Source organism: Mytilus edulis, chromosome 2 (genome assembly GCF_963676685.1).
Source record: "Mytilus edulis chromosome 2, xbMytEdul2.2, whole genome shotgun sequence".
Lineage (NCBI taxonomy): Eukaryota > Metazoa > Mollusca > Bivalvia > Mytilida > Mytilidae > Mytilus > Mytilus edulis.
This window is the reverse complement of record NC_092345.1, coordinates 40,375,988-40,388,002: the sequence shown is the minus strand read 5'-3', so window position 1 is coordinate 40,388,002 and position 12,015 is coordinate 40,375,988. Positions and strand designations below refer to the sequence as shown.

Below are 12,015 nucleotides of genomic sequence, written 5' to 3'. Positions count from 1 at the left end.
GATGGCCAGTTGAACATGGTTAAAAATAGAACATAGGGGTAGAATGCAAGTTTTTTCTTTTATTTGGAAAACTGTTATAATAGAGAGAAAAAATCTGACAAATTAAAACATAAAATGTTAAGAATGTTGAGTTTCTACCAATTGTCCATATGAGTCAAAAGTCAGATGACTTATAGGAGTTATAACCCAAGATGACAAAATTTACCAAATTTTTTTTTTAGCCTATTATCTGGAAAATATATGAGATGTATCATAAAAAAAAGATCAGCAAGACAATTTCTACAAATAAATCTAATTTGGTTGAAATTGTCAGTTGTCTCCTTATTACAATTTTTGCCTTTTGATGACAATTTTTACCAATATTTTGCATTTTTTGCCTTGTATCGTAAAAAACATTATCTTTACAGGAGTGATTGCCATTAAATGGGGATCTTTTTTAACCCTCTTTTGTGTTTTACAGTTAATTTTGTTGTAGGTAAAATCCTGTCTTAAGTTCTTTGTTTAGTTCATAATTAGTTTACTGATATTCTATGTAATCCCTAGAATTTATGCCTGTACAAACCTACATTGTCTTTATTTGGACAACAGTTGTAATAATTCTTTTAACATTTTTAAAAATTGGAAGCCATCAACAAAAACCATGAAAATATGCACCCTTAGAATAACAGGACTTTCACAGTAAATGGATATAAATGTAATTATATTATCTCTGAAATAAATGACCCCATTTAGATATTTTGTACTGATCTCTATTTTAGCCAGGAGATATCTGGCAAGATGGACACTGTAAGTCTTGTCAGTGTATGAACAGAACTGATGGAACAGTAGAAACTTCATGTCGTACACAGACCTGCCCTTCATGTAAACTGGTATGTGAATAAATATGATAAGTTATTAGAACCTGGCAGGTTCATGTGTTTTCATGTACAGATCCAGACTTTTAGAAAATGAACCATAATGATCTCGAAGTCTCTAATTTTATACCCATTTCAGCAAAATCTGTTAAAAAAAATATTTCCAACAAATACATGAGTTCAGTCTGCTCTTGCATATTTCATTTTATTATTCGAGTGGTTTTATATAGTTACCTTTAGTCTTTCCTAACTCTCAATCAAATCTATAAATTTCGGAAGAGAAGCCACTCTTCTTTTATGACCAGTTTTCTTGTATTCCGTAACATAATTCAAGATTACTCTCTAAAATGTTCATTTACCTCTGTTGAATGATGTTTATTTATAAAATGAGAACTACTGTATACTGTAAAATAAAGCTCCAAATTCTCTAAATACAAATTAATTTTTATAGGGAGAAGTACACGTTGATTTACCTGGTGAATGTTGTGGTCAATGTAAACCTAGTGGTTGTGTTGTGAGCGGAACTGTATATAAGGTAAAATTACACCATATCTCTATACCTGTAAGTTAGGTTAAGGTATATAGATATACATTTATTTTTTTTCTGAGACAAGTTCCTGTGTGGATGATGATTAAATGACAGGGAATTCAACCTCACAGTAATAATACTATATTGTAGTGATATTACCATGGGACAATCATTTGTTATCAGTATAATCTGGTTTGTTGTTACATATATTATAGTAATATTTGTATGACAGTTTATATATATATAGCAGATCATCTTAATAACTCTACCAGCAAATTTTCATCCATTTATATCATCATTCTATTCTACTATTCTAACATAGTGCAGTGCAAGTGCATGGTGGACACTCTTCTGAAATAATTCGTTTTTCTAGTAGCTTTGATTCATATTTCTCTTGCTGCTGTTATAAAACGTCCTCAAGATATTCTTCAGCTTCAACACAGTAACACAAATTTTCCATATTCATGCTTTTTTAATGATATATATATATTTCTCACAACAAAACATTTTCTTATCTTTTATCTATGGTCTAAAAATATTTTTCCTTGAATATTGATGAAATTATTATATAACAATCCATAAGAAATCTTCATCCTCTAACTCAATTTTTTGGTTTGTGCATATAGATATTAAATAAATTTTTAACCGGATTTTTGTGACAAAAATGTCGGTTATTGATTTGGGGATGTAGTCGGCGGGCAGCCGGGTGGCAATCAAATGTTGTCCGTGCATTAACTCATGAACCGTTCAACCAAAGCTTTTAAAATTTTAATATGTTGTTACTGACAACTAAATGAAGGTCAAGTTCAATAATGGCGATTTTGACTTTTACCGTTCAGGAGTTATTGTTCTTGAAAGATTGAAAAATGGTTTTTCCAGTCGTGTCCGTGCATTTACGCATGAACTGTTCTACCAAAGCTTCCCAAATTTTAATATGTTGTTACTGAAGACAAAATGGAGGTCAAGTTCAATAATGACGATTTTGACTTTTACCGTTCAGGAGTTATGGTTCTTGAAAGATTTAAAAATGGAGTTTCCAGTCGTGTCTGTATATTTACACATGATCTGTTTCAAAGCTTCCCAAATTTTAATATGTTGTTACTGATGACAAAATGGACGTCAATTTCAATAATGACGATTTTGACTTTTACCGTTCAGGAGTTATGGTTCTTGAAAGATTGAAAATTTAACATATAATCACATAATGTATTTATCATATACTTGTATAAAATATTACTTAAATTTTACAGTTCAATAACATTTAAAAATATTTAAAGGTTATGAAAGGATTATTGACCAAATTCCTAAGAATTTTACTCAGCAGGCTGATAAAATGAACCTTTATTGACTGCTTCCAGAATGTTAGCACATGCCTTTCCTTTAATGTCCGTGACATTTATCACATGCAACTTAGTGCATTTCTGGAAATTTGTTAGAAAACTGTGACACTCTGTGCGGAAAACCGCAAGTGATTTTAAAGACTTATATCACAAAATGGTTGAGGAGCAAAAATGAATTAAGATTAATCATGTTTTGAAAGACATTAATGAGATGCCAGAAATTGTCCATGACAATTTAAAGGAAAATCTACGCAAACTAGAGTATGATAACTGTTGTGACAAGATAAATAAAATGCTTTTAATATCAATAAAAAAAAATTAAAGTTAAGAAATTTGTATTTGGTTGTCTGTTTAATTTGGCCCTCATTTACAATATCAGTCTTCTAGACTGCTGCCTTTTCGGCAGATATCACACCCTAGGGCCGTTAAAGTGTCCGATATGAAAAATGCCATGTTATAATCTATACATATTTCTCACAACAAAACATTTTCATATGATTTATTCATGTTTTAACCGGATTTTTGTGACAAAAATGTCGGTTATTGATTTGGGGATGTACGTCGGATGGTCGGGCGGGCGGCAACCAAATGTTGTCCGTGCTTTTACTCATGAACGGTTCATCCAAAGCTTTTTAAATTTTAATATGTTGTTACTGACAACAAAATGAAGGTCAAGTTGAAGAATGACGATTTTGACTTTTACTGTTCAGGAGTTATGGTTCTTGAAAGATTGAAAAATGGTGTTTCCAGTCGTGTCCGTGCATTTACGCATGAACTGTTCAATCAAAGCTTCCCAAATTTTGATATGTTGTTACTGATGACAAAATGGAGGTCAAGTTCAAGAATGAAGATTTTGACTTTTACTGTTCAGGAGTTATGGTTCTTGAAAGATTGAAAAATGGCATTTCCAGTCATGTCCGTGCATTTACGCATGAACTGTTCAATCAAAGCTTCCCAAATTTTGATATGTTGTTACTGGTGACACAATGGAGGTCAAGTTCAAGAATGACGATTTTGACTTTTACCGTTCAGGAGTTATGGTTCTTGAAAGATTGAAAAATGGCGTTTCCAGTCATGTCCATGCATTTACTCAAGAACTGTTCAACCAAAGCTTTTCAAATTTTAATATGTTGTTACTGTTGACAAAATGGAGGTCAAGTTTAAAAATGTTGATTTTCACTTTCACCGTTCATCAGTTATGGTTCTTGAAATATCAAAAAATGGCGTTTCATTTTTATGTTGTTGCATTTACTCATGAACCATTCAACCTAAGCTCTTTCAAATTTTAATATGTTGATACTGATGACAAAAAGCAGGTCAAATTTGATATTGATGATTTTCACTTTCACCGTTCATCAGTTATGGTTCTTGTGATATTGCCAGGACACAAATAAATGTTAATAAATCGGGTTTGCTGTCGTTGTGACAGCCTCTTGTTATAGTGTTCATTGAAGAAATCAATTTATAACAAGTGACAAGAAATATTATTTTGCACTCAATAATATCAACTTATTTATACAAAATACTTTTGGTTATCAGTCAAAAGCACAAAGGACATGTGCAGAAAGTGTGATGATGAATACAAATTTTTGACTATACAATATAAGGTAAAATCTTTAAAGAATATTTGTCTGTTGATTTTTAGGATGGACAACATATGCCAATTGACAGGAAATGTTACACAAGAACCTGCACTTACATGCCAGACTTTCAACAATATGCCTTACAAGATACCTTTATTAGATGTCCAACAACAGATCTACCTGCCTGCCCTGGTGTAAGTATGCTATTGGTTTTCAAAAACTCATCTTAAGATTTCTGGTTTTTCATTTTGGAGTGTTGGGACTTTATTCATAAAAATGGGGGATTTCCTAATTTCAGGCAATTTCACAAAAATGTTTAGCAGTTTTCATGAAACTTTGGTTTGTTGTTTATTTGTATGGAAATAAACTCCCTTTTATTTTTTTGTATAATATGGAACACTATTCGTTGAAGATTGAAAACTGTCCTTTTTTCACATTTTAGGTGGTATAAAGAATTAGCTCCCTTTTGTTGTTTTATATGACATGGTACATTTGTGGAAAAATATTCATTGAAATATGGTCCAAAACTGTCCCATTTTCACATTTTGCACAGTTATAGAATTTTATTCGTCAAAAATTGTGCCAAAATATTCGTATTTTGTGTTGATGGCTACCACTTCCTGTGCATTTTTTTTTTTGAGGGGGGGTCTCTATGTACAGTGTTCACAGTATTTCTAGTTATTCATACAAATTCATTTTTGCATAAAGAAGAGCTAAAAGGGTGATTGGTGTATCATGTGCTCACAAGAAGGGTACCATTCAATAGTGTTCAAATCAGCCTTTGATTATTATTAGTACACATGTTCATTATTGTGAGTTTTTTTGTAAAAGTATGTCAGACTTCACATTGAACCAACTGATAATCAGAAATCGAAAGTTGAAGAGAAACTGACAAAACCATGGCAAAAAACAGAAAGATAAACATGTTTTTGTCAACAAAACACTTATAAGAAACCTTAAAATTTAAACTAAACCCCCCCCCCCCCAAAAAAAAAAATGGTGGTGATCTCAGATGTGATGAAATGGGATAGTGTCCAATTAACACAAATTTCTTGTTTTTTTTTTGTAGAGCCTTCATTTATGTTGCATAAGTGATAGATTCTCAATTCTGTTGTAGGCTTTGGCATCAGTTACATGTTAGGTTCAGAGAAGCTTGTTAATGAACAAAATTTTGATTATTAAAAATTTTCAGTTATCACTAACTTTGTCAAATCTTCCCATGGAATTTTATGAAATTAAAGACTGACACTTGATTATGACCAAAAGACAGAGTGAAATTTTCAAATAAAATTATAGTCCCCTACCCACAAAGGTAACATAAGGTTTGCACTCTGTCCATCTGTCAGTCCGGCAAAACAATTTCCACACGTTTTTTCTTCATGCTTGAAGATATTGATTTAATATTTGGTGAATTGTTTTATGATGACAAGTTATAGATCAAGTTCGAATTTTCTTTGGATCTAATGATTTTGTGCTGCGTTATGGTCCTTTATTTAAATAATGTTTTCAACAATTTTTGTCATACTTGAAGATATTGACATGGTATCTGTTCACACCATGACAAGTAAATAGATCAAAATTTTGTTCCAGGAATTTTTGTCTAGTAGACTATGCATTGGGTGGCAAAATTCCCAGAATGCTTGTTTACAGTTTACATTTATAGACAGTCTGTGATTAAAAAGTTTAACCCATTAACCCCCAATGACGCATATAGGCGTCATGGCGACAACCATTCTTTGATGGCCTGTATGACCCTCCATACCTTTATTGAACTGCCCTACCTGATCTGTCATGATAGCAGGGACTTCAACCAAGCAGTTCATGGTCCATAAACTCTTCTCAGACGTCTGTTTATGAAAATATGGCACGTTGAAAGCCGTTTAAGAGTTCAAAATCAGAAAAACGTGAAAAGTAGCCAAAATCAGGTGGGGGTGGGCATCTTTTGATGGCCACTACTTAACTGGTAGTCATTGTAGGTATAAACTATTATGATCGTAAATGCATGCATAGGTGGTATAGGAACTCAGAGGTATAATATGGCCAATAGGAATGTAGTCTGTAAAATCTAGGTCACCATTTTGTCAAAAATCCGTAAAAACGGACATTTAGGCAGACCTGACTTGACGATAATAATTCGCCAGCAAGACACTTAAGTCCCATATACTCCCAGTTAGCATGCATGGACTGCTGTAACTATAGGGTAATACTTGAATGACAAAGAAACACAGTCTGGTTAATGTTCACCTCTCAAGGTTGTTTTAAAATCGGAAAATAGACGGAAAATGACCATTTTTCAGTGGGGGTGGGTTCAAACCCACGAGAAAATCTTCCACCTCCCACCCCACTCCCCACCCATGCCATCCGCCCCCAAATTTCAATATAAAGTTTAATAGATGAGCATCAGTTACAGCATCAAGAGTCTGCTAATTTGCATATAATTTGCATATGATTGCAAATTTTCGAAAATGCCTGATTTTCCAGAAATCTCTCAGGGGCGAATGAGTTAACATAATAATTTGTTAACCTTCATGGATTGTTATAAACTTGAACAGAAGCTGATCTTTAAGACCAATAAATAGCATTTAAAGAAAAAGTTTGATTTTTTCTTAATTCTGTATCTGATAACAGAACTCACTTTTAAGTCAACATTGTTGTTATTATACTGACAGCACCAATTGCAGGAGAGACACAAGGTACCTGGGAACCTCTTACAATTTTTTTTTCATAGTTAAAAATTGTTTTTAGGTTTAAAAATTCTGTATTTTTTTTGGCTTATTATACTATTCAATAGCAATCAATGTTATGTTATAATTTTATTGTAGAATAAAACATTGTACGACTCTACTGGTTGTTGCCCAACATGCAAGGTTACTATCAAGCGTAAGTTTATGTTAGCTCACTTTAACTAGTATGTCATTTCTGGTATTTGTCTTGGCTTAACAGAGTAAAAAAGCGAAACATAGGTATGCTGTTTCTGTTGGCAGTGTCAACAAAGTATTAGTTTATGATAAGTTCTAGTTGATGGTGAACAACAAATGATGGTTATTGATATTTGGTATGCAGTTATATAATTATTGGCTCATCTCATTTCCATGGAAATTATTTGGCCCTGCCCCCTCAGTCATGGTCTGTTGACTTTGAAACTTTTGTTTAGTTTACATGTATTAGTTTGTGATTAGGTCAGTTTATGGCTAATCACTAGAGGTAGGTCAATGTTAGTTAGTATTCAGTTGTATAAGCAATAGCACATTTCATTTCCATGGAGAATATTTGGCCCCGCTCCTTCAGTCATGCTCTATTGACTTTGAAAATTTTGCTTAGTTTATATGTATTAGTTTATGATCAGATCAGTTTAAGTTGAACTGCTAATGTTAAGTCACTGATATTTGGTATGCAAACTTATTTGAAGTTGCAAGTATTGTTTCCATGGAAATTATAAAGCCCCTCGCCCTCCTCATGGTTCATTGACTTTGAAACTTTTACATAGTTTAAATGTTAATGTTTGTGTTTAGGTTTGTTTAAAGGGAACAACTAAATTCAGTCAATTGTATTTGGTATGCAGTTGTATTAGCATTGGTACATCTCATTTCCATTGAGATTGCTTAGCCCTGTAACTTCAGTCATTGTTCATTGTTTTTAAATAGTTGCATAACTTACATGTTAAAGTATTGCTATCTCAATTTCAACATTTGCATTATCAAAATAATCAAAAAGGCGAGACATATCTCTGTGATAACCATTTATATAATATTGCTGGGTTATTTCTCATATATATGTATACCTCATGTATACCTCATGTATACCTCATATCTCCAGTTATTCCTATTTCAAATTTCAAATTCAAATGTGAGTGTTTTCTATAATGAATTGTGATTAAACTCCTTTTTATAACAAACATGTTCAGTTTTAAAGTCTTGAAAAAAAGTGCAACCATGTTTACTGTACATCTAGGCCAGGATTTTTTAATTTATTGGTTTACGGATCCGCCGACCCGATTTTGCTGATTTCCAGAATAAAAATAAAATTCACTTTTCACGCTTTTTTATTCCCGCCGACCTTAACAAATGCATTATCCCTGAAAAATAATTAAAATATTTTTTTTCCTGAAATGAAATGCATTAATCACTAACAAAATTGACAACACTTTCTGGTGTGAAAAAAAAACCTTCCAGTTTACGTTTCTAAATATAGACAAATCAATTATAACTGACCTTGAAATGTCGTTTGCGCAAATAATTTTGCGGAACGAAACTTGTGTTTAAAACCAATTACACAATAAGTTCGTTTACCTTATTTGTCATCAGTCCGTAAGATGCATCATCTCATAGAAATAGACTTGTCCAAATGTGGACAGGGTGAAGGCATCAAATTAAAGAACTGAATATTAACAAATCATTAGGAATTTTCTTGTTTTTATAGGTAATAAAAAAAATGTCGTTCATTTGGATAAAAAAAACGGGAATGCAAGACAACAGATTAACCCGATATCGTTTTTCCAGTGGACGATTCTATTAGGTTTTTGACACGTGTGTTGAAACTTATTTTCGTACGACGTTTATGCATTTTTTCTTTATCAGTTTTCGTGCTTGAAGATCATTATTTACCAAGTTTTCTGGAATTGATTAAGAGCTACGCGAATCTATTTTTCTTGTTTCTGAAATGATGATTTAATTTCGTCTTTTTTCCGTGCATCCCCTTTTTTTTTTACTGCAAATTACTAGACAATGTCATGCGTAGTTTATAACAGCTGAGCAATAATATTTCATCGAACTAAAATGATGATAAAATAGCATAACAAACATATTGCTAGAAAGGTGAAATATATATTGATTTTGCATATTTTTTTGTCTTCAAAGATGATTTTTTTTCTTTTTTTTCCCCCCGACCGACCGACCCGACTTTTTCATGGGGAAAATCCGTAAACCAACAAATTAAAAAACCGTGGCCCTAGATACATTATAGCTTAGATAAGTTCAAATCTCTTTTGAGAAAAGTTGGCAAAGACAGAAAGAAAAGGAAAACAAAATTCTCAGAAATACACAAAAAGAAAATGAAACCACAAGTCTTAGATATCAACCCTCAAATGAAAATAAGTCAATGTCTATCAATCTTAACCTTTGGAAAAAAGGGAACCAGTAACTTAAGGTGGCTCGGGCCTATTCGAAGTTTCTATCAGAAGTGCCGTATTTATACCCCCGCTTTAAAAAAGGGGGGGTATACTGTTTTACCTCTGTCTGTCAGTCCGTCCATCCATCAGTCCATCAGTCCGTCCGTCCATCAGTCCGTCTGTCAGTCAGTCCGTCCCATGAAACTTTCGTCACATTTTTCTCAGGAACTACACATCCACCCTTTCTGTAATTTGGTATCAACATTTATATATGTCAGCCATACCGTGTGATGCGTTTTCAGATTCATCACTCGACAACTTCCTGTTTACCGAACACTTGTATGATTTTACACATGATAACCAAGTTGAAAATTTTCGTCACATTTTTCTCAGGAACTACAATACAAGGATTTCTGAAATTTGGTTTCAGGATTTATATAAGTCAGCTATACCGTGTGATGCGTTTTCAGATTCATCACTCGACAACTTCCTGTTTACCGAACACTTGTATGATTTTACACATGATAACCAAGTTGAAAATTTTCGTCACATTTTTCTCAGGAACTACAATACAAGGATTTCTGAAATTTGGTTTCAGGATTTATATAAGTCAGCTATACCGTGTGATGCGTTTTCAGATTCATCACTCGACAACTTCCTGTTTACCGAACACTTGTATGATTTTACACATGATAACCAAGTTAAAAATTTTCGTCACATTTTTCTCCGGAACTACAATACAAGGATTTCTGAAATTTGGTTTCAGGATTTTTATAAGTCAGCTATACCGTGTGATGCGTTTTCAGATTCATCACTCGACAACTTTCTGTTTACCGAACACTTGTATGATTTTACACATGATAACCAAGTTAAAAATTTTCGTCACATTTTTCTCAGGAACTACAATACAAGGATTTCTGAAATTTGGTTTCAGGATTTATATAAGTCAGCTATACTGTGTGATGCGTTTTCAGATTCATCACTCGACAACTTCCTGTTTACCGAACACTTGTATGATTTTACACATGATAACCAAGTTAAAAATTTTCGTCACATTTTTCTCAGGAACTACAATACAAGGATTTCTGAAATTTGGTTTCAGGATTTTTATAAGTCAGATTCATCACTCGACAACTTCCTGTTTACCGAACACTTGCATATTTTTACACTATTAATATTATCCACTTGCGGCGGGGGTATCATCAGTGAGCAGTAGCTCGCAGTTTCACTTGTTTTGGTTATTTTATTCTTTAAACAAAATGAATCAAATTGGTCGAAAAAAAATAGGGGGTCATGGACCATTTAAGCTCAAATTTTTACTTTTAAACAGGTATGTAAAAGGGACCATTTTTCAATGAAATGATAGGGAAAATAGAGGTGTTGACATATTTTTATCGGAATAACAAAAAAACTTTCTATGACAATTGGTCCAAAACTGTAATATGGAAAGCTGGAATATAGCTTCAAAGAATGAGCCAATAAAAAACATAGGTCACCGATAAGGAAAAAAAAATATTTTGCCTTAAAACCCAAATTTTGGCGGGAAAATGGGGAAAATGGTTGAATTGTCATTTTGACCCTTTAACAAGTACGGATAATAACGAAAATATTCTATAAGTCACATAACAACAATGATTTAACATTTCTAATCAACCAAAATATTTAGAAAAATTATGTCAAATTTACGACAAACACTTTTGTAATTCATGCGTGAAATTATGCGCAGTCGAATAGTCCCGAGCCACCTTAATTGTCTCATGAAAGATAACTTAAAGGCTTTGATATTTTTTAAGTAGTCATTGAAGTTTTGAAGGTATAAATATTCAAATAATTTTGAAATTGACTGGAAAGTAAAAGAATGTCTCTATCATGTATCTTTTTTGTTTCTTCAGAAAATGCATCTCAGTGTTCGACATGTATGCCACGTCTAATGTTCCGTGAAGCATCGAGAAGTGTAGCATTCTTTACAGTAACCAATTCATATGGTATAACATGTAAAAATACTGACCCAGTTCAAGACCTAATGGAATGTTCTGGATATTGTTCCTCACATGCACAATACACAGCTATCATGCAAGGATTTAACAACAAATGTAACTGTTGTCAACCAACATCTACATCAGACAAAACAGTCAAACTTACATGTACTGATGGTACCACAATGAACAAAACATATAAAGTACCAGATACCTGTGGTTGTCTGGCATGCTCAGCTGGTCGTTGAACTAGAGATAAAACAAAAGGAACTTGGTAATCTCACGGATAACTACTCTTGCTCACGTTAAAGGACATGTTATTTTTGTTATTTTTTTTGTCTTTTTTTCTTGTTAATTGTCAGTATATATTGTTTACTAATTAATAAATTTATGCATCCCAAAGTTTTTGGTTTTCTTCTGACTGACTCCAACTGATATTCGTGATTTCGAAGTCTTATTGAACTTAACAAAGTTGCTCTAAGGAAAACCTAAAAATTTCTTCTCCATTGTTGTTAAAGTTCTTTAAAAGAGGGACGAAAGATACCAGAGGGAAAGTCAAACTCATAGATAGAAAATAAACTGACAACGCTAAAAATAAAAAGACAAACAGACAAACAACAGTACAG

At 32.8% G+C, this 12,015-nt stretch overlaps 1 protein-coding gene across 2 annotated transcripts in view; it reads left to right on the top strand.

Moving 5' to 3' along the window:
* The window catches only part of LOC139510171 (mucin-5AC-like), a 219,098-nt gene extending 207,307 nt beyond the window's left edge, over positions 1-11,791 (top strand). For both annotated transcript variants that reach the window (XM_071296525.1, XM_071296526.1), the window contains 5 exons: positions 759-869; positions 1,306-1,389; positions 4,369-4,500; positions 7,129-7,186; positions 11,306-11,791. In XM_071296525.1, coding sequence (XP_071152626.1) covers positions 759-869; positions 1,306-1,389; positions 4,369-4,500; positions 7,129-7,186; positions 11,306-11,637 — 717 coding nt within the window. In that variant the 3' untranslated portion in view covers positions 11,638-11,791. The remainder of the gene's footprint in view (positions 1-758; positions 870-1,305; positions 1,390-4,368; positions 4,501-7,128; positions 7,187-11,305) is intronic.
* Positions 11,792-12,015: the final 224 nt, after the last annotated feature.